This window comes from Scyliorhinus torazame, chromosome 8 (assembly GCF_047496885.1).
Source record: "Scyliorhinus torazame isolate Kashiwa2021f chromosome 8, sScyTor2.1, whole genome shotgun sequence".
Taxonomy (NCBI): domain Eukaryota; kingdom Metazoa; phylum Chordata; class Chondrichthyes; order Carcharhiniformes; family Scyliorhinidae; genus Scyliorhinus; species Scyliorhinus torazame.
In genome coordinates, this window is record NC_092714.1 from 119,405,462 (window position 1) to 119,429,001 (window position 23,540).

At 56.2% G+C, this 23,540-nt stretch overlaps 1 protein-coding gene across 2 annotated transcripts in view; it reads left to right on the top strand.

Annotated features, from left to right (window-relative positions):
* The first annotated feature begins 539 nt into the window (after nt 1-539).
* Nucleotides 540-23,540, top strand: part of egfl6 (EGF-like-domain, multiple 6) — a 123,282-nt gene continuing 100,281 nt past the window's right edge. Inside the window, exon 1 of one of the 2 annotated variants that reach the window (XM_072514091.1) lies at nt 540-817. In XM_072514091.1, the coding sequence (XP_072370192.1) occupies nt 744-817 (74 nt within the window). In that variant the 5' untranslated portion in view covers nt 540-743. The remainder of the gene's footprint in view (nt 818-23,540) is intronic. The other variant, XM_072514092.1, reaches the window with a different exon arrangement.

Here is a 23,540-nt window from a genome sequence, read left to right on the forward strand (position 1 = left end):
CAACCACCACTCACCATTGAGCCCACCAGCAGGAGCAAGGGAGAATTCTACCCTAAATTTAAAAAATATATATTTTTTAAAAGTGAAGATGTTTTCACCATACAAAAGAAAACTGTTTGCTGTACGGTTTTACAATAGTTGAATGCAGCTAAGGAAGAGAAACAAACTGTGCAGTAATAGAAACATGATCATTGTCCTTTATTATCTGAGTAAATTAACTGACTCCTTTCTCCACTCTTTCTTAATTCCACTAAATCAACACATTACCAATTTAAGAAGGGTGAACAAAGGCTTTAACTGGGATTTCTATCTGGCCGGGCAGCAGAGCGTGCTGTATCAATCAATCCATTATGGTATCTGGGAGGCAGGGCATGGAGCCCTTTGGTTCTGACCCACCTGCCCCTCAGCAGTTCATTTCAGCAAACCGAACTCAGGAATTCATAGTGCTCCAACTTCCCCACCCCAAGAACTGGAGGCAATCCTGAGAGAAGAAACGTCAGCCAGTGCTGCTTTCCTGAGACTGTGTTATTTACATAACTGGGGGGGGGGGGGGGTGTCAGGCAGTGAGAAGCAAGAGCAATAAAGGGTCCTTTCAGTGCAACAGTGACACCACCAGCAGCACTGAGTGCGTGTATGAAAGAAAGAGAGAAAGGGAGACAAAAAGAGGCTGAAGACTTTCCAGCTGGAAGTATTTAGATTGTGCTTACCCAGTGGAGTATTTTATAAAGGACGTAAAGAGGAAGATGCTGCAGAGTGTGTGGATAGGTCTGTTGGCATTTGCAGAGCTTGCTGTCAGCGGGAAAACAGAAAGCAACAGGTAAGAATTCATTTCACAGTGAAGAGAAAACAAGACTTTAGGGAAGTGATCTTTTTTCTTTAAATTCCCTGGTGTTGCTCATTCAAAACCAGAAAGATTGTCAAAGTGAAAGTGACATTTTGAATTCAAACCTTTCTATTCAATGAGTAGGTATGGCTTTCTGCAGAAGGTCTGTAACTAGCTGAGGTGCCACATGAAATGAAATGCCTACTTTCCAATGTTGAAGGATTTCTATTCACCTGAAGAAATGTCTATGCCAGGATCGTCTGGACAATGTGACATTAAATTCCGTGTGTTTGCATTGAATAATTGGGCAAATGGTAAATAAGAAAGGGTAGAGTTTTTTTGTGAGGAAAATTAGCCCCGAAAAGCATTTGGACTTTTTCTGGTTAGGTAAGGCTTTGCATTTCCACTAAAGTCTTTTGAATAATCATAAATACGTTTTCCAGCTGTCCTCGCTAATGGTATCTTCCAGTCCCATCGATGGCAAACCCTTGCTGCGGGTTTCCCAGTGGCCGGAGTGGGGGGGTGGATTCAATGGGAAATCCCACTGACAGCGGCGGGACAAGAAGATGCCGCCACCAGCCAATGGCAGGCCGCCTCCCGGCACCAAGAAACTCGCGGAGAAAATTCCTCTCCAATACATTCTGTACCTCAGCGCAGTCAGGCAGCTTGATCAAATGTGATTATTTCTGTTTTTTCTCATTAATAATTATCTTTTGATGTATGATATGATAATCTGGTGCCGTCTTACTAAAGCAGCTGAAATAGGTTTAGTGTGAAAAAGAAAATAAGCATTTTTAATAAATGTGTTCAGTCCTCCACCACCCAATTTAAACTCACTGAAAATGGACTTATTAAAAAACTATTCTGACGAATTTAAGTTTCATTGATGAACACGAGTCAAATCTTTAGTAAATTAAATTTTATAGGCACACTAACTGTCTGTAGAGCCCAAAGAAGCACAAATAGCAAAATCACCCTGTTTCATCCTGGAGCTGTGACCAGTTTCGTGGGCATGTCCTGATCTGAGCATAATTGAACATTGAACAAGCGGAAAGAGATTGTGGGAAATACGATCCAAGTGACTTTTGGCATAGTTCACTAAATTCCCCAATCTTTTAACTGCCATCTGGGTGTGGAACCAAGCAGAAATGCTACTCCATAACAGTGTGTCACTTTCTATTACAAAAATGTGCTAAGTTCATTACACAAAGCATGCTGATTTTCTTTACTTGAAGATGAAGTTACTGTTAATTAGATTCCTTATAATTTTATATTAAAATATTTGGGATTCGCACTTTTGATGTGAATAAACATTGTGATAGTTTTCATGGTAATAAGTGGAAGTATCGGATGGGTTCTATCCTGTACCCATGCATGGGTATTGTATGTAGTTGATTGAGTCGATCTTTATTTCAAGGGATCAGTGTCAATTCTCAACACTTTCACAGCTGTACGAGCTGTATGCTGTGAGAGAAGTGATACTCCCTTGAGTTTTAATTAAGAGAATAATAGTAAGTAAAGCATAGTCAGCATAGTCCCAGATGACCATAGGCTGTTTTCCCCTTTGAGGGGGAGACTGACTTGTGGTGATTTAACCTGAGAATCACCACACCTCAGGCGAGGGAAAGATTGAGAAGGCGGGACCTTCATGAGAGAATAATAGTTGCGCACTGAATGGAAACAGAAATTTCAGGTAAACATTTCACTGCCTTTTTCGCTTAGGCAGCGGAAGGCAGAATATTACAACGGTCCAATGCTGAGAAGTGAAAGTATATCTTTTGCGATAGAAAATATCTAATAATTTGAATTACACTATATAAATAACAGGGGACAATGCAGAATCAATGCTGGAAGAAACATGATGACTAAAAACTTCAATAAGCCTTTGGATTCAGATGTGAAAACAAAGCTCGTAGTTCGGAGGAGGAACAACACGTTCAAGCCATTTGTTGGCCCTGGGATTAGAGTGAGGCAAGGAGGGTGTGATGAGGGCAATAACAGCTGGGGAATGCACCAAGACCAGGGAATTTAACTGAAGAACCACGGTATAATATTTTTCTTGCGGCTTCTTGAGACTGATCAAATTAGCAGACTGAGTGGCTGCTGGGCGAGGAATTAATATGTGGCAGAGAGAGGAGGGAGAGACCACGATTTGCAGATGTGGGGGCTAGCGGTTTCTCTAAGGGCCCTGGGGAACACTCTTGCTGCAATGGAATATGCACATGACTGGGACAATGCCCAATGAGAGGGAGGGAGCGTGCAATAGATGGCAGGGGAGGGGTGGAAATGGTTTGGCTTACAGCAGGGAGTATACTCCCTAAGGACAAGCCAGCAACTCAACATGTATGTGGTAGATAAGCCCCTTAAATAACCGCAGGGGGTGGAACAGGCCAGAGGGGCAGGGCCCGGGGTTATGCTGATCATAATAGGGCTCGGGGGGTTGCTATATTGGTGGGCACGAGGGTGAGGTTTCAGATGGAGAAGGTGGTGGTTGATCAGTGGGGTAGGTACGTGGTAATGGGGGGTGCGTTGGAGGGGAGGTTAGTGGCATTGGTAAGTGTATGTGGCCCCCAGCTATGACGATGCGGGGACTGTGAAGCCCAGATCTGGATACCCACGAGCTGATATTAGGAGTGGACTGGAACATAGTGTTGGAGCCGAAGGTGACAGGTCCCAGTAGCGCTCACTGACCCAGTCGGGGGAGGGGGGGGGGGGCAAAGGCGTTCACTGGGCCCATGAGAGAGATGGGAGGAGTGGACCCGGGGAGGTTTTTACATCCAAGGGATCAAGAGAATTAGATTTTCTCCCTGCTGGTAGGAAAGGCATTGTTGGCTGGGGTTAAGAGCTCGAAGTACTCAGCAATTGTGATTTCAGATCACACTCCGCGTTGGATGAATGTAGTCTTGGAGGAGGGGGCAGCCTAGAGCCAGGGGTGGAGAATGGATGTGAGGTTGTTAGTGGACCAGGATAGGGAAGGTGATTGAGGAGTATGTCGGGTTTAATTGTACGGGGGAGGTCTCGTGGTCAGTGATCTGGGAGGCTCTGAAGGTGGTGGTGAGGGGGGAGATGATATCATTTAAGGCTAAGGTGGATAGGGAGGAGGGGGACGAATGCCAATGACTGATAGAAGAGATTTTGGAGGTGAGTGGAAAGTATGCGAAGGACCAGACCTGGATCTCCTGGCAAAGAGGAAGGAGTTGCAGATAAGGTTTGACCTTTTGTTCATGGGGAAAGAGATGCGTCAGCTGAGAAGTGTGAGGGGAGCTGTCTATGGGTACGGGGAGAAGGCAGGGCATATGTTGGCAGGTCAGCTCCGAAGGGAGAACGCAAACCATGGGGCAGACTTCCATCTCGCTGTGTTAAACAAGGACTTGGATCCGGTGGAGTGTGGATCGTATTGGCCCATATCTCTGCTGAATGTAGATGCCAAGATATTGGCAAAGGTGTTGACGTTAAGGTTGGAAGAGTGTCTCCCAAAGGTGATTGGGGAGGACCAGACGGGGTTCGTAAAGATAAGACAGTTGTCCTTGAATGTGAGGAGTTTGCTCAATGTGGTGCTTTGTCTGGCAGAGGGCAGGGAGACGGAGATGTGGTGGTGTTAGGTGTGGAGAACGCATTTGATTGAGTGGAGTGGAGGTATTTGATGGTGATATTGGAGAAATTTGGGATTGGTCTGAAGTTGATGGTGTAGGTGCAGCTGCTATATAAGGAGCCAATGGCGAGTGCCCGCACAAATAGTATGAACTCAGAGTATTTTGCATTACGTCGGGGTACATGAGTATCACTGCCTTGTATCCCGATCTCTGCATTGGCTAGAGACCTTGGCTATTGCACTGAGGAGTTCAGGGTTGTGGAAGGGAATAATGAGGGAGGGCGGGCGGTGGAACATAGGGGGCGGAATTCTCCGGTTGCCGACTTCGATATCGCTTTCGATGATCGGCCGGAGAATCAAAGTTTTCGATCAAATCAGGGGCGGCGCTGCTTTCACGATGCTCTGCCCCCTCTAAAGCAGCATATTGACGGCCTCCGAACGTTACCTGAGGACCACCCCCCCCCCGATGCTCCACCCCCCCGATCGGCCAAGTTCCCAACAGCGTCGGTCACTCATGGTCTCATCAGTCAGGAACTCGGCGTGGCGGCTGCGGACTCAGCCCAGCGCCGCCACAGTCGGGGAAGGTCCGATCCGTGGGCAGGGGGACTTTTCCAGGGGCTGGGAACACTGTGGGGGGGGGGGGTGATCTGGGGCACACAAGCCGACCAAAGGGGGGGCACTATTTTGCAGGCTGGGTCTGCGAGTGGCCGGCATCATGTTCCACGGCGCTGGTGCTGCAGGTCGCCACTGTGCGCATGCGCGCCCACGGACCCAGCAATTCTCCGGGCCGTGTCGGCAGCTGGAGCCGGGTGCTCTACGTTGCTGGCATACTAGCCCCCAGCAAAATGGAGGATCGGTGGCCATTTTATGCCATTCTTCCTGTCGTAAAACACCACCGTCCCCACACCGGCGTAGGGACATAGCCTCACAATCAGAGAATCCAGCCATGGGTGTCCTTATATGCAGATGGTCCGCCACTGTATATTTCGGAGCCGAGCGCGTCGGTGGGGATGATAATGGGATCGCTCCAGAGATTTGGGATGTTTTCAGGGTACAAACTGAATTTGGAGAAAAGTTGCATTTTGTGGTCTCCCCTCCGGGAGTGGGAGCAAGGGTGTGGGGGGGGGGAGAGGAGGGGGAGGAGCTGCCATTTCGCCCGCCGGCGTCTCATTTTAGGTATTTGGGGTTGCAGGTGGCCCGGGATTGGGCAGGGCTCCAGAAGTTTAATTTCATGAGTTTTGTGGGGGTGAAGCAGATTTAGTTTTGTGGGAGGGTGAAGGCAGATTTGTTGAAGTGGGACAATGCCACTCTGTCATTGGCGGGCCAGGTGCAGGCGATTCAGATGAATATTTTGCCGCGATTCCTGTTTTTGTTTCAATGTTGACCGGGCTTTTTGCCTGAGGCATTTTTCAGGGGGGTGGACAGGTTGATCTCCTCATTTGTTTGGGAGGGGAAGGTGGCCAGGATTAGGAGGGTGATACTGCAGAGGGGACGGCAGACGGGGAAGGTTAGCCTCCCAAATTTGTTGTATTATTATTGGGTGGCAAATGCAGAGAAGGGGCTGGAGCAGGGAGGTGGGGCTTTGTGGGTGAGGGTGGAGGCGGGCTTTTGTAGGGGGTCAGGGTTGCGGTTGCTGGTAATGAGGCTGCTCCCGATGGCTCAGGGAGGTATTCGGTGAGTCCGGCGGTGGTGGCCATGTTGAAGATTTGGACTTTATTACATCGGGATACAAGGCAGGTATGCCCATGACCCTCGCCCGTTTGCATTGGCTATAGAGCCCTTGGCTATTGCGCTGAGGAGCTCGGGGTTGGGCAGCCAGTGGAACATGGGGGTCAGGATTCTCCGGAGAATCGGCCGGCGAATCAAAGTTTATGCCCAGCACTTTAGGCTGGAGGCCGGGTCAAGGGCAGTCGATTAGGAGGAACCATGGGCGGGATTCTCCGACCCCCCGCCGGGTCGGAGAATCGCCGGGGGTCAGCGTTAATCCCTCCCCCGCGAGTTGCCGAATTCCCCCGCACCGGATATTCGGCGGGGGTGGGAATCGCGGCGCGCCGGTTGGCAGGCCCCCCCGGCGATTCTCCGGCCCGCGATGGGCCGAAGTCCCGCTGCTGGAGTGCCTGTCCCGCCGGCGAGAATCAAACCACCTCTCTTACCGGCGGGACATGGTGGCGCGGGCGGGCTCCGGGGTCCTGGGGGTGGGCGCGGGGCGATCTGGCCCCGGGGGGTGCCCTCACGGTGGCCTGGCCCGCGATCAGGACCCACCGATCCGCGGGCGGGCCTGTGCCGTGGAGGCACTCTTTTCCTTCCGCCTTCGCCATGGTCTCCACTATGGCGGAGGCGGAAGAGACCCCCTCCACTGCGCATGCGCAGGGATGCCGTGAGCGGCTGCTGACGATCCTGCGCATGCGCCGCATGGCAAAGTCATTTCTGCGCCAGCTGGCGGGGCACCAAAGGCCTTTCCCACCAGCTGGCGGGGCGGAAATCAGTCCGGTGCGGGCCTGGCCCCTCAAGGTGAGGGCTCGGCCCCTCAAGATGCGGAGAATTCCGCACCTTTGGGGCGGCGCGATGCCGGACTGATTCGCGCCGTTTTTGGCGCCCGTCGGCGGACATCGCGCCGATTGCGGAGAATCCCACCCCATGTGTTTGAGCTGGGGAGGACGGAGGTGAGGTTTCGGGTATGAGAGAGAAGAAGATTAGGAAATTAAAGATCGGTTCCTGGGAGGGCGATTTGCGAGTTTGGAGGAGTTGGGTGAGAAGTTTGGGCTGGCGTGGGGTGAAGGTTTCAGATATATGCAGGTTACGGGGCTTTGCAAAGAAGGTCTTTCAGACCTTCCTGGTAGCGCCTGCCTCCTCGTTGTTGGAGGCGGTGCTGTCAGTTGGGGATTGGAGTCTCGGCGATTTACGGCAGGATTTTGGAGGAGGACACGGTGGCCTTGGGGGGGAGTTAAGGTGCGGTGGAAGGAAGAGCGGGGGGTAGTGCTGGAGGAGGGTCTGTGGTGTGAAGGATTGCGGAGGGTAAATGTCGCGACTTCGTGCGCAAGGCTGAGGCTGATACAGCTGAAGGTAGTGTACAGGGCGCACCTCACAAAATCAAGGATACGCCGACTGTTTGAGGGGGTGGAGGACGTCTGTGAGCGGTGTGGGAGGGACCCTGCGAACCATGTACAAATGCCTGAAGCTGGAAATGTTTTGGAGGACGGTGTCCAGCACCATCTCGGGTGTCTTACACGTGGATGTGGAGCCCGGCCCCCTAGAAGCCATATTTAGGGTGTCGGATCGGCCTGAGCTGCAGGCGGGTGTGGGGGACAGATGTCTTAGCCTTCGTCACACTGATCGCTCGGAGGCGGGTCTTGTTGGGATGGAGGTCAGTCTCCCCACCCTGTGCCTCGGCTTGGCAGGAGACCTGCTGGAGCTTTTGACCCTGGAGAAGGTGAAGTTTGCACTCGGGGACGAGTGACGGGTTCGACAATTGTTGGGGTTTGCTTATCCTGCATTTTTGGGAGTTGGTTACCATTGACTGTTGAGTTGGGGGGGGGGGCGGGGGGGAGGGTTGTTTTGTATTGTAAAATTGTTAAAATGTGCTGAATAAAAATACTTTAAAAGTAAATAACCGCTGTCTGTAAGCATCACCAATTGCCAAGAGGGTTAATCACATACTCATTCATGTCTTAAAATAACATTTGAAATATGGTGAACACCCTGGAAGCCATTCAATACGGCAGGTGGTTTACGTTAAGGACGTAATAAATAAGTGCGGAACATGTTTTACGTCTGGGGCGTCATTCTCCGACCCCCCGCCGGGTCGCAGAATGGCCGTTGGCCGCCGTGAATCCCGCCCCCGCCGAAGTCTCCGGTACCAGAGATTGGGAAGGGGCGGGAATCGGGCCGCGCCGGTTGGCGGGACCCCCCGCTCAATTCTCCGGCCCGAATGGGCCGAATTCCCGCCCAGAAATTGCCTGTCCCGCCGGCATAAATCAAAGCTGGTAATTACCGGCGGGACCAGGCGGCGTGGGCGGGCTCCGGGGTCCTGGGGGGGGCACGGGGTGATCTGACCCCGGGGGGTGCCCCCAAGGTGGCCTGGCCCGCGATCGGGGCCCACCGATCCGCGGGCGGGCCTGTGCCGTGGGGGCACTCTTTCCCTTCCGCCTCCGCAACGGCCTCCACCATGGCGGAGGCGGAAGAGACTCTCCCCACTGCGCATGCGCGGGAAACTGTCGGCGGCCGCTGACGCTCCCGCGCATGCGCCGCATTTCCGCGCCAGCTGGCGGGGCAACAAACGCCATTTCCGCCAGCTGGCGGGGCGGAAATCCCTCCGGCGCTGGCCTAGCCCCTCAATGTTGGGGCTCGGCCCCCAAAGATGCGGAGCATTCCGCACCTTTGGGCCGGCGCGATGCCCGTCTGATTGGCGCCGTTTTTGGCGCCAGTCGGCGGACATCGTGCCGTTGGCGGAGAATTTCGCCCCTGAATAGCAATTGTAGTGCCCAAGAATTTTTAGATTGATTAAATTATTAACAAATAGATGATTTAACTAATGTCTTGACACTCAAGCGTTCAACCCATAGTGCTTTTCTTAAACCTTTTCCCACTTTAGGACCTTTTTGAGTTCTTCGACCCCAGTGACATTAGTCGAGCCGGTGAAAGGCCACTGGAGCTGCTGTTAGGACCCTTGAGGTGCTTGCAGCTGGGGACTTCTGAGTGCTTAATCCTGTCAGTAGGTTGTGTTTCACTGCAACTCAGCTGCCACTGGAGCAGTCTAGTTCAGCTTGCTTCCTGGTACCATGGCGGATATGGCTTGACAGGATGGTGAAGAAGCGGCTGTCCTGATATCTGAGGCCGGATAACACAGAACCTTCATAGTGGCTCCACCACTCCAAATGGACTGTTAGTTGAGATCAGTGGCACATTGCAGTCACCTATCAATGTGGTCCATCAGTCTTCCTGAAGTGGACCTCAGATTCTGGATGGCAACCAAAGTGGCAAACATAGCACAGAATTTATCTGAGAGGACCCACTGAAGTGGCCATGTAGCTCCATGATAGACTCCAGAGTGTAAAATTACACCACACAGAGTGCAACAAGCTCTACCACACTCAGCCATGAGGTGGTAGCACTTTGTAGGCCTTTCAATATCTCAACTAATTCCTTGTGTTTCTCAAATAGGCCCTCTTGCCAAAGCCCACACATGAGGCAAAATTCTCCGTTATCGGCGGAAAGTCCGCCAATCGGCGCAAAAAACGGCGCAAATCCGACTTGCGTCACGTTGGAAAAATGGTTCGAAAGTCTCTGGCCCGAAATGGGCTAGCAGCGACGTAACGGGATCCGCGCTTGCGCAGTGGTTCACGCCGTGCAGCGTCATACGCGCCGCACGGCGTGACGGCTCATAAGGCCGCGCTGCTCCCCCCCACCCGACCGGAACACCCGGCCGGAACACCCGACTGGATGGCTGCCCGCCGCTCAGCCCCGAGGTTCGAGTCACGGGATGTGGAGGCGCTCCTGGACGCGGTGGAGCAGAGGAGGGACGCCCTGTATCCCGGGCACGGCCGCAGAGTTGCCCCACGCCACAGCCGGCGTCTGTGGACGGAAGTGGCAGAGGCCTTCACCGCTGCGGCCCTGATACCACGGACAGGCACCCAGTGCCACAAGAAGGTGAACGACCTCGTCAGAGCAGGCAGGGTGAGCCTCCCCATATCCCCCCGCCCCCATATCCCCCCTTCCCCCATATCCGCCCCTCCCCATATTCCCCCTCCCCTATCCCCCTCCCCCATATTCCCCCTCCCCCATATCCCCCTTCCCCCATATTCCCCCCTCCCCCATATCCCCCCTTCCCCCATATCCCCCCTCCCCCATATCCCCCCTTCCCCATATCCCCCCTCCCCCATATCCCCAAGTGAATCCAGCCCTAACCTTAACCTCTGCAATGCACGCGCAACCGATGGCGTGCATTCATATACCTGCCTAACACTGTTGCCTTTTACCCCTGCCACCCCCCCCCCCCGCCCCCCACAGGATAAGCGCGCACACAACAATAGGGAGCATGTGAGGACTGGAGGAGGCCCCGCTGATGAGAGGCCACTGACCGAACACGAGGAAAGGGCCCTGGAACTGTCTGGCGGACCTGAGGACCGGGAGGTTGCTGATGCAGAGGTCGGGGGCGTAGTAGCAAGTGAGCCACCGACAGCCCGTCCCCATATCCCCCCTCCCCTATATCCCCCTCCCCCATATCACCTGATCACTGCCTGATGTCTAACCATGCATGCTTCATTGTGTATCGCAGGAGCAAACGTCCAGGCATCCATCCCCGCAGATGCAGACCGCCCGCAGGATGCCCCTCGGAGGCCACGGGAGACAGAGAGACACAGACCCTCCAGCATGCGACGCCCGCAGGATGCCCCTCGGAGGCCACGGGAGACGGAGAGACCTGGACCCCAGCATGCGACGCCCGCAAGATGCCCCTCGCACACCACGGGAGGCGGAGAGACCCGCACCCTCCAGCATGCGACGCCCGCAGGATGCCCCTCGGAGGCCACGGGAGACGGAGAGACCTGGAGCAACAGGGAGACGACACCCCGTCACGTGCGGGAGCGACCACCCAGCCACGAGGGGGGCAGCCACAGGCCCCCGTCACATCCGAGCCAGGACACCACTACCCAGGACACCACTACCCAGGACACCACTACCCAGGACACCACTACCCGGGACACCACTACCCGGGACACCACTACCCGGGACACCCCTACCCGGGACAGCACTACCCAGGAAGACGAAATACCGGACAGTGACTCCGAGTGGATGGGTGGAGACGAACCCCCACCCCAAAGTGCCATGGACTCAGAGTGGGACGAAGAGCACGACACAACGACACTGCTGTCACCAACACCCTCCACCATCGCCGAAACACTCACCTCGGTTGGGCACTTTAGTGATGAGGCGTCTGGTACACTCACTGGTGCGCACAACACAGCCGTCCCGGTACAGCAGGTGGAGGTAGGAGCAGCAGAGGGGCCGGGCGGTCGGAGGGTAGCCCAGCCCAAGCGAACATCTGCCGCCCAGATGGATCATTGATTCCTGGAGTTACCACACCCACACATAGATCCGATGCAACCACCGACCCGGAGACGAGCGAAGAGGGTGACGGGCGGCTTGCAGCGGCTGCAGTCGCAGGTGGAGGAGTCCACCCGCGTCCAGGAGCTGGGAGTGGTCCCGGTCATGCGTGCCACCCAGGCCGACACCGCACGGGTGGCGTCCGTGGTGGAGGCAATGGGTGCGACGGTGTCAGACATGGGGAACGGTTTGCGAGGCCTGGGGCTTTCCGTGCAGGCGGTGTCTGTGGCCCAGGACATGGCTGCCCTCTCACAAGAGGCCATGAGCCAGTGCCAGCGCCAGATGGCAGAGGCGCTCAACGCCATAGCCCAGTCTCAGCAGGCCATGGCGCAGTCTCAGCAGGCCATGGCCCAGTCTCTGCAGGACATCGCTGAGGGCATCGGCGCCAGTGGCCATGTGCGAGTTGGCGTCGCACTGTCACAGACAGGGTTTGCCAACCCCCTGGGCTCCATGGCTGCAAACCTGCAGACCCCTGTCGATACCAGCACGGGCCTCCAGGACTGGCAGCGCCAGATGTCGGAGGGGCGTCGGATGGCCAGTCCGTTCGCATCCCCCACCCATCATATCATAGAATTTACAGTGCAGAAGGAGGCCATTCGGCCCATCGAGTCTGCACCAGCCCCTGGAAAGAGCACCCCACCCAAGGCCAACACCTCCACCCCATCCCCACAACCCAGCAGCCCCACCCAACACCAAGGGCAACCCTGGACACTAAGGGCAATTTATCATGGCCAATCCACCTAACCTGCACATCTTTGGACTGTGGGAGGAAACCGGAGCACCCGGAGGAAACCCACGCACACACGGGGAGGATGTGCAGACTCCGCACAGACAGTGACCCAAGCTGGAATCGAACCTGGGACCCTGGAGCTGTGAAGCAATTGTGCTATCCACAAGGCTACCGTGCTGCATGTAGAGGCCTGGGGGCCATCGGGCACCCCGAGGGAGGAGGAGGTGGTGTGGTCCATCCCGGCTCCCCCTGTAGGGGAGGTCCCGGTACACCGCGACACCTCGGACTCCCCCCCTTCCGTCCCAGGTGCATCGGGTGGGCAACGGGCAGGACAGGCTGGCAGCTCGCCATCCCAGTCGCCCGGGCCGCAGCCTGGCCCATCTAGGCCAGGACGCCCCAGGAAACGGCTGCCAAAGGGATCCAGTGTCAGAGGGCAGGAATCACAGGAGTCCACCTCCAGTTCTGCTGTACCGTCTGGGGAACCACGTAGACGTAGTCAAAGGGCCCGTAAGGCCAAACAATTAGACACTGAGTAAGTTGGCACGGGTGCAGGGCACAGATGAGTTTTAGGGGCGAGGGCACGTGCATGAACTCCTTTGGTTATTAAAGTCAATGTTACACCTACCGAAGCTGCCTTTGTGCTCTGTCCAAAGCGTGCGGGGGTGTCATGTACGTTGAGCGCAAGTGTGTGTGTGAGGGGTGGTCTTACCTCAGCCCCAGGTGAGTCTGCCCCCTTCCCCCTGGGCCGCCATCAACATCCCCCGGGCAGAGGACGGGACCGTGCGCTGCAGTGTCACAGCCGCATGCAGGGATGGTCCGGGTGGATGGTGGTACTGTGGCCATGGGTCAGACATAGTCCAACGATGTAGAGCCAGGAACTCACCGCAGGGCGGGTTGTCATCATCCTCCATGGCCTGCAATAGACACGCGTCCACCCGCAACTGTGTGAGCCCGGCCCGTTGTGCCGCAGGTGGATTGGCAATGGGGGGGGGTGGTGTGCATGCGGGTGGGGTGGATGGGGTTGGGGAGGGGGGTGAGGGTGCTGGGTGGGTGGATGGGTGGGGGGTGTGGGTGATCGGCTGTTGCCATGGTGTGCGGTCTGTGGCCATACTACCCGATTCCCACGCCCATCTAGTCAGTGAAGCGGGCGGCTATCAGCCTGTCCCGTGCCCGCTGGGCCAGCCGGTAACGGTGGACAGCCACCCGCCCGTGTCTAGCCCGTCTGCCCTGACCATTACCCCCATCCCCCTCATCTGGGGAGGACTGCGCCTCTTCCTGCTGCTCCTCCACTCCGCCCTCCTCTGCCTGCGGCACATCGCCCCTCTGCTGGGCTATGTTGTGCAGGACGCAGCACACCACAATGATGCGGCCGACCCTATCTGACTGATACTGGAGGGCGCCCCCAGAGAGGTCCAGGCACCTGAAACGCATCTTCAGCACGCCAAAGCACCTCTCTATCACTCCCCTTGTCGCTACATGGGCATCATTGTAGCGGTTCTCCGCCTCATTGCGTGGCCTCCGTATAGGCGTCATCAGCCACATCCCTGTCGCCCAGCAACCAGCCCCTCAGCCGGGGATGGCGTCCCTCGTACATACCGGGGATGGATGACCGCGACAACACGTATGAGTCGTGTACACTGCCTGGGTAACGGGCGCAGACGTGCAGGATCATCATGCGGTGGTCGCAGACCACCTGTATGTTCATCGAATAGGTCCCCTTCCTATTGGTGAACACGGCCCTGTTATCTGCAGGTGGCCGCACGGCGATGTGCATCCCATCGATCGCGCCCTGGACCATGGGGAACCCGGCCACGGCAGAGAAGCCCACGGCCCGGGCATCTTGGCTGGCCCGGTCCACGGGGAAGTGGATGTAGCGGTGCACCGATGCACCGATGTCTGCGATATGCCAGACAGGTCCCCACTCGGTGCCTGGAATGACCCCGTTGCATAAAAGTTCAGGGCCACCGTAACCTTGACGGACACAGGGAGAGGGTGTCCCCCGCCAGTGCCACGCGGTGACAGGTGTGCCAGCAGGTGGCAGATGTGTGCCACTGTTTCCCGCCTCATCCGGCGTCTCCTCCTGCATTCGCGGTCCGTGAGGTCCTGGTATGACTGCCGGGGCCGGTACACACGGGGCGCCCTCGGGTGCCTCCGTTGCCGTGGGGCCGCGACGTCCTCCTCCCCCTCCTCGTCCTGTCGGTCAGGTGTCCCTCCAGCCTGGGCGGCTGCCGCCTGTCCCTCTGCGGCAGCCTGCGCCGCCTCTCTGGCACGCTCCTCCTCCTCATCCAGGGCAACATAGACATTAGCGGCTGCCGCCACGGCGGCCAACATCACTGGATGATCGGAAAACATGACGGCATGGTGGGGGGGAGGGGAACGACGACATGTCATCATTGCCCATATCCCCTCCTCCCCCCAGCCAGGTAGCATGGACCGCATGGGTCCAACTGTTGGAGGCTGGCACCTGGCCAGGTGGACCAACTCACTTGCCCTCGCATCCCCCTCCCCGGCACGGACCCCCCCCAACCTCCACCCCGGCATGGACCCCCTCCCAACCTCCACCCCGGCACAGACCCCCCCCCCAAAATCCACCCCGGCACGGACCCCCCATCCCCCTCCCCGGCACGGACACCCCCCCCAACCTCCACCCCGGCACGGACCCCCCCCATCCCCCTCCCCGGCACGGACCCCCTCACGGCACTCCCCCGGAGCCCAGCCCACTCTAACCACCCCCCCCCGCCGCACACACACACACACACAACCCGAGACACACCTCTCCCCACACATTCAGACTGCGGCCACGCCATCGCCTGCCCAGAGCCAACCCCCCAGGCCGTCACTCACCTCCACGCTGGTCGGCGTGACCCTGGAGCACAGGGTCACGCCGATGAAAAGGAGGTTTAATTTACGTCGACGTGAACGGTCATCACGTCAACGGGACTTCGGCCCATCCGGAAGGGAGAATATCGGCAGGCCGAAAATCGGCTGCCTTGCGCAGACCCGTGACATTCTCCGCGGCAGCGGCGCCATTAACGCCCCGCCGACTTTTCTCCCTTCGGAGACTTCGGCAACCGGCGGGGGCGGGATTCACGGCGGCCAATGGCCATTCTCCGACCCTCTGGGGGGTCGGAGAATGGCGCCCCTGGTCCCAAACAAGAGAACTGGAAGATGATCTTGCTCTCCACGGGCGAAATTCTCCCCAAACGGCACGATGTCCGCCGACTGGCGCCCAAAACGGCGCCAATCAGACGGGCATTGTGCCGCCCCAAAGGTGCGGAATGCTCCGCATCCTTGGGGGCCGTGCCCCAACATTGAGGGGCTAGGCCGGCGCCGGAGGGATTTCCGCCCAGCCAGCTGGCGGAAACAGCCTTTGTTGCCCCGCGAGCTGGCGCGGAAATGACATGTCGGGGCGGCGCATGCGCGGGAGCGTCAGCGGCCGCTGACAGTTTCCCGCGCATGCGCAGTGGGGAGAGTCTCTTCCGCCTCCGCCATGGTGGAGACCGTTGCGGAGGCGGAAGGGAAAGAGTACCCCCACGGCACAGGCCCGCCCGCGGATTGGTGGGCCTCGATCGCGGGCCAGGCCACCGTGGGGGCACCCCACAGGGCCAGATCGCCCCGCGCCCCCCCCAGGACCCCGGAGCCTGCTCACGCCGCCTTGTCCCGCCGTTAAATTGCAACTCTAATTTACGCCGGCGGGACAGGCAATTTATCGGCGGGACTTCGGCCCACCCGGGCCGGAGAATCGAGCGGGGGGGCCCGCCAACCAGCGCGGCCCGATTCCCGCCCCCGCCGAATATCCGGTACCGGAGACTTCGGCAACCGGCGGGGGCGGGATTCACGGCGGCCAACGGCCATTCTCCGACCCGCTGGGGGGTCGGAGAATGACGCCCCAGATACCTGGTATCACCAGGAGTTCATTCTCACTTCTGATGGATGCTTCACTTCCTTTGGGCCACTGGAACTCACAGCATTAGTGTGCCAGTCCCTGTGCTTGCTGGTGTGGGAGAGGAATGGAAAGGTGAGAGTGCATCCTCAGGAAGATTACCCTCCATGGAGATACCTTTTCCAGAGTCAAGGTGTCAACAGGGGCTTAGAGGAAAAGGAAGAGGAATGGTTCAACATAACTGTCTGTGTGGGTTTCCTCCAGGTGTTTTGGTTTTCTCCTACAGTCCAAAGATGTAAAGCTTAGGTGGATTGGCTTGATGCACTATCAATTACGACGAGACAAGAGTAAAGCGTAATCAAGGCTTTATTACGCAGAGATGTGTAGCCTCCCGCAGCTGCTGCCGAAATGGCTGCAGCTCGGTGAGCACACACATTTATACTCCACCTACTGGGCGGAGCCAGCAGGCAGGGATCTACCCCCGTACCTGTAGTACAGGGGCCTTACCGTAATACCCCTCGTATGCGGTATATACAATACAGCAGTGGTGACTACCACATTCACCCCCTGTTAAAAAAGAGTCCAGCGGGGGTGGTGGAAAACTATTTACATTCAGGTGTTTAACATTTTAAGGAAAAGTTTACAAATTCAGACGATTGGGCGCCTTGATCCGTCGTTGCGAGCGCCGCAGTTCTGGTGGCGATTTCGGCGTCGGTTCGGTCGTCGGTGACTCCGGGAGCGTGTCGACCTCATCTTCATCCCCGGGTGGGACCAAGGGGAGGACGGATCATCCTGGAGCAGGGGCTGTGGTGGGGTGCGTTGGGGGGAGGGAGGGTGGCGCCGGGGCGGGGGGGGGGTGGTGACGCAGCTGGTGCCAGGTCCCATAGGGAGACTGTGTCTTGGCAGCCGTTGGGGTACGCTACGTAGGCGTACTGCGGGTTCGCGTGAAGTAACTGTACCCTCTCAACCAACGGGTCTACCTTGTGTAGCCGCACGTGCTTGCGCAGAAGGACGAGTCCTGGAGCTGCCAGCCACGTTGGGTGCGAAACCACGGAGGTGAACTTCCTGGGGAAGGCAAGGAGACGTTCATGGGGAGTTTCATTAGTCGCAGTGCAAAGGAGCGACTGAATGGAGTAAAGGGCGTCCGGGAGGACCTCCTGCCAGCAGGAGGCCAGGAGATTTCTGGACCATAGGGCCAGCTGGACGGCCTCCCAGACCGTCCCATTCTCCCGCTCCACCTGCCCGTTTCCCCAGGGGTTGTAGCTGGTCATCCTGCTCGAAGCAATGCCCCTGTTGAGCAGGTACTGGCGCAGCTCATCGCTCATAAATGAGGATCCCCGGTCGCTGTGGATGAAGGCGGGGAAACCGAACAGAGTGAAGATTGTGTTGAGGGCTTTGATGACGGTGGCAGATGTCATATCGGGGCATGGGACGGCGAAGGGGAATCTGGAATATTCGTCGACCACATTAAGAAAATACGTGTTTCGGTCGGCGGAGTGGAGGGGCCCTTTGAAGTCCACGCTGAGGCGTTCAAAGGGGCGGGAAGCCTTCACCGGTGCACTCGGTCTGGCCGGTAGAAGTGCGTTTACACTCCGCGCAGACCTGGCAGTCTCTGGTGATAGCCCTGACTTCCTCGATGGAGTAGGGCAGATTGCGGGCCTTTATGAAGTGATAAAAGCGGGTGACCCCTGGGTGACAGAGATCGTCGTGCAGGGTCCGGAGTCGGTCCACTTGTGCGCTGGCACAAGTACCTCGGGATAGAGCATCGGGGGACTCGTTGAGCTTAGCGGGGCAATACAAAATCTCGTAATTGTAGGTGGAGAGCTCGATCCTCCACCTCAAGATCTTATCATTTTTGATCTTACCCCGCTGTGTGCTGTGTGTTGTTGAACATGAAGGCAACCGACCCTTGGTCAGTGAGGAGAGTGAATCTCCTGCCGGCCAGGTAATGCCTCCAATGCCGCACAGCTTCAACGATAGCTTGGGCCTCCTTTTCAACGGAGGAGTGCCGAATTTCGGAGGCATGGAGGGTGCAGGAAAAGAATGCCACGGGCCTGCCTGCCTGGTTGAGGGTGGCGGCTAGAGCGACGTCTGATGCATCGCTCTCGACTTGGAACGGGAGCGTCTCGTCGACCGCGTGCATCGTGGCCTTGACAATGTCGGCCTTGATACAGTTGAAGGCCTGGTGAGCCTCGGCCGTCAGGGGGAAAACGGTGGAGTGAATGAGTGGGTGGGCCTTGTCCGCTTAGTTAGGGATCCACTGGGCGTAGTACGAGAAGACGCCCAGGCATCGTTTGAGGCCCTTGGGGCAGTGGGGAAGGGGGAGTTCCATGAGGGGCGCATGCGATCAGTGTCGGGCCCTAGCACTCCGTTCTGGACCACATAGCCGAGGATGGCTAATTGGTTCATGCTGAACACGCACTTCTTGTTGTAGGTTAGGTTGAGGAGTTTAGCGGTGTGGAGGAATTTGGAAAGGTTAGTGTCGTGGCCGCAGATAGTGACATTGTCCAGGTAAGGGAAGGTGGCCCGCAGTCCGTACCGGTCAACCATTCGGTCCATCTCCCGTTCGAAGACCGAGACCCCGTTAGTGACGCCAAAAGGAACCCTAAGAAAGTGGTAAAGGCGGCCGTCCGCTCCAAACGCGGTGAACGGGTGGTCCGCCTTGCGAATGGAGAGCTGGTGGTAGGCAGATTTCAAGTCCACTGTCGAAGACCCGATACTGTGCAACCTGATTGACCATATCAGATATGCGTGGGAGGGGTTACGCGTGTACCGATTGATGGTCTGACTGTAGTCAACGACCATCCTGTTTTTCTCCCCAGTTTTCACAACTACCACTTGGGCTCTCCAGGGGCTGTTGCTGGCCACGATAATACCTTCCCGTAGCAGCCGCTGGAGTTCAGACCTGATGAAGGTCCTGTTCTGGGCACTGTACCGTCTGCTCCTGGTGGTGACGGGTTTGCAATCCGGGGTGAGGTTTGCAAACAGAGAAGGCAGGTCGACCTTAAGGGTCGTGAGACCGTAGACAGTAAGGGGTGGTAGGGGCCCGCCAAATTTCAGGGTTAGGCTGTGGAGGTTGCACTGGAAGTCCAGGCCGAGTAGCAAGGCAGCGCAGAGGTCAGGGAGGACGTAGAGCCGGAAGCCGCTGAACCTGCACCCTGCGTGGTGAGGGTGGCGATGCAGTACCCTCGGATCGCCATGGAGAGGGATCCGGAGGTCAGGGAGATTTTCTGGTTAATGGGGTGTACCGTGAGGGAGCAGTGCCTTACCGTAGCGGGTTGGATGAAGCTCTCAGTGCTCCCGGAGTCCAGAAGGCAGGATATCTTGTGCCCGTCGACCTTCACTGTTGTCGACGCGGTCACGAGGTTGTGCGGTCGGGACTGGTCGATCGTGATGGAGGCGAGAAGCGGCTGGTCGGCGGCGGTTGCAGGCGATGAGCGGCCTGATGAGGTGCCCGACGGGCAAGGGTCCTGAGGTGAGGAAGATGGCGGGGTCCACGGGCCGCACGTGTCCTGAGGCAGGCAAGATGTCGGCGTCCACAGGCCGCACGTGTTGTGAGGCGAGCAAGATGGCGGCGCCCACGGGCCGCTCATGGTCTGAGGCGAGGAAGATGGCGGCGCCCACGGGTCGCATGTGGGGGGTGCAGGGATAATAGCAGCGATCAAGCGGGCCTGGCACACAGCAGCAAAATGTCCTTCCTTCCCGCAAGCCTTGCAGAGCGTGCTCCGCACGGGCAGTGCTGCCGGGAGTGTTTTGTCTGTCCGCAGAAGTAGCTTGGGTCCCCGGGGTTTGTTGGCTGCCGCACGGCACAGGCCTGGGGTTGGCTGGGGGCGGTCGCCGATGGGGTCTACGATGCCCAGGATGCGTGGGCCGTGCGGTCGGGGGCATACGCCTGTACATTGCGTGAGGCGACTGAGCGAGATCGCTAGTTTCTTGGTCGCCGCGAGGTCTAGGGTAGCCCCTTCTAAGAGGCGCTGGCGGATGTAGGCCGACCCTATGCCCGGAACAAACGCGTCTCCAACTAGCAGGTCAGAATGTTCAATGGCCGAAATGGCCTGGCAATCACAGTCTCTCACCAGGGCATGCAGGGCACGCCTGAAATCTTCCACAGACTCGCCGGGGAGTTGATGCCGCGTGGACAGGAGGTGCCTGGCGTAGATTTTGTTGGTTTGCTGAGTGTAGTTCTCCTTCAGTAGCGCCATGGCCTCAGCGTAGGTCGGCGCGTCCCGGATGAGGGGAAAGATATCGGAGCTCAGCCGCGTGTAAAGGATCTGGAGCTTCTGTGCCTCTGAGGGTGGTTCTGTCGCTGATCCTAAGTAGGCTTCAAAGCAGGCTAGCCAATGTGCGAAGGTCGACTTGGCGTTGTCTGCTTGAGGGTGCAGTTGCAGGCGATCAGGCTTGATGCGGAGATCCATCGTTGTAAAATATCTGCGTAATAAATTGATGCACTATCAATTACAACGAGACGAGAGTAGAGAGTAATCGAGGCTTTATTACGCAGAGATGTGTAGCTTCCCGCAGCTGCTGCCGAAATGGCTGCAGCTCGGAGAGCCCACACATTTATACTCCGCCTACTGGGCGGAGCCAGCAGGCAGGGATCTACCCCCGTACCTGTAGTACAGGGGCCTTATCCTAATACCCCGCGTCTGCGGTATATACAATACCATGTGACTACCACATGGCTATGCTAAAATTGTCCCTCAGCACCCAAAAGATGTGCAGGTTCGGTGGAGTAATGGGGATGGGGCGGGAGAGTGGGCTTAGGTGCTCTTTCAGAGGGTCGGTGCAGACTCGATTGGGCAAATGCCTCCTTCTACACTGTAGGGATTCCATAGATTCTATGGAACAAGCCATCTCAGAATAGCTGATGGTCTTAAAATTGTCACAGCTCGTTGAACATTCATTTACTGAGATAATTGAAGGGTTACTATAGGCAAACATGCCTCCCAATGCTCATTGTTTCTCCCCAGTCCCAGCCTGGTGGATGTCTGGTATCTTCACTCGAGTGCACGGGAACAGCATTTTCTTCCTTACTCGATCTCCACCACCAAGAACTCCACAAAGCCAGGCTGAAAAATTTGGCGGCATTCCTCAAGCCAATTCTGAGATTGACACCAGTATACCAATGAAATCTGTAAACAGCAAGTGCAACCTTCCATAAAGAGGTGCATTGCAACTTTAACTGGATCTTGGGAAGCCCACCAGGAATGGCACCAGGTAAATGAGTGGACTGTCCATTTACTGCGCTACCAGTTGGGCAACTTATACAAATCAGGCCTGGGCTCTAAAGACACCCACGTTCATGCTGGCAACATCAATCACCATTTACCACCCTGAATCCTGAGTTTTATCCCTCAATACAAATATAGGAAACTGTGGAAAGTAATCAAGCATTTGCGCTTTTAAAACTTGTAACTAGACTTGGCTATTTACCAAAAATAGTATTCCTGCTGTGCTGGAATTCTAGCCATTTTTAAAGGGACCTTTTATCAGAGACTGAAGCACTTGTCTGCTGCAACTCAAACTTTCTGCCATTGCCTAACCGGTCTGGGCATCATAGGCATTCTGGGCATGGAAGTGACATTAACACCAAAAGCCATCAGCTTCTTTGAAGCATGTAACATCAGTCCTTGATGTCTTCATCAGTACAATGCCATCCACAAACCACCTCTTCACCAGCACCACATAGGAGTGAAAGCAAGTACAAAAGAAAGTCGCAATGTTAAGAGATACCATTAGTCATAGGATACAATAAAGGGATAAGATGCACTTATCAGTGTGTGTGTTTGTGCAGTTTTTGCTTGAAGGCCTGCTATCGCCTGTCTTACTCAATTAATATTTATAGCCTGGAGGGCCCCCTCTGACCTATCCAGATGTCAGAAAGAGGGTTTAAGAATTCTGATGATATGTTAAGATCCTGGCATGCCCAATGATCATCCTGGTTTCAACCTCCATCTTCAAATTGCTAAAAAGTATCATATGGCAGAAATGATTGCTCCTGCTCTCCAATCAGCCAACCTGTCACATTACCCTGACTGAGCAGTACAGATATCCTCTGTTAATGGATCGATGTCTGTGCCCTAGATAGTGTACATTGACAAGCACAATGAGGAAGTTGAACATTCCTCACTATCTGGACATTAAGAGATGAAATACCTTTTCAGTTTGTGAAGTTGTTGAGGTCTTTATAGCCATAAGATTGTCACCAACAGCACTTTGTACTAGTGAGAATCTAGCTAATCAGTAGAAGTTGGTTGTTCCCTCTCAGTGCTTTAGTGGATCCGTATGAAACGGAGTAAACCCGAATACCTGCCTAACCGGGGGACTTATGACTGTCTAATACAATGATAAACCATTGATTCACTACTGTCACCAGAGGCTGACGAGAGCTATTGTCACCTTCACATTCACAGAAAAAACAATGCCATAGGAGGCAAGAGTTCACAAGAGAGGTTTCAAAAGCTGGAATATTTCCATTATGGCAATAGGGAATACCTTCTCAGCCACTGCTGTTGAATATTCATGTTTGTTCTTAGCTGGATCAAGGCCACGTAAAGAGTTTGGTGAGGGGTTTGTTTCCTGTTGCCGCAGTTGTTTTTGTACTTCTTGGTTATGTATACATTTAAAATGCCTTCAATAAAAAACAGAGTTTGGTCGCGTGACTTATTGATGCTGTCATTGACAGTTTGCACGGGCTGACAGCCAGTCTATTCTAGCAGCCTGTGAGAAAGCACGGGCGGGATTCTCCCAACAGGCAGCTAAATGCCAACGCTGGAGTAAAAACGGGAGTGTTTTACTCCGGCGTCGGCGCCCGTTCCGGGACCCCATTCTCCGACCCACAGGGTGCTAGCACAGCGCTGGAGCGGCCTCTGCCGCCCCAGCTGCCGATCCCGGCGTGTGGGTTCCGCGCATGCGCAGTTGAGCCGACGCCAACTAGCACATGCGCAGTGGCCTTCTTCCCCGCGGCGGCCCTGACGCCAAATGGCGCAGGGCTACAGGAGCCGGCGCAGAGGAAAGGAGGCTGGGGGGCAGAGAGGCCGGCCCGCCGATTGGTGGGACCCAATCGCGGGCCAGGCCACTACGGAGGCCCCCCCCCCAGGATCGGACCCACCCTCCCACCACACAGGCCGCACCCGGACCCTTCAACGCCGAGGTCCCGCCAGCTCAGAGAAAGTTAGAACGGCGCCGGCGGGACTCGGCTTTTCATTGACTGCCGCATACCCCGACCGGCGCATACCCCGACCGGCGCCGCACCGACCACTGCGGAGAATTGTGTCCTGGCGTCGGGGCAGAATGGCGCGTTTCGCGCGGCGCCGTGCCGATTCTCCAACTCGGCAGGGGGTTGGTGAATTCCGCCCCACATTTCTAATTTGTTTGTTTATACCTTTGTGGTCTGTAAGCCTATTTATTA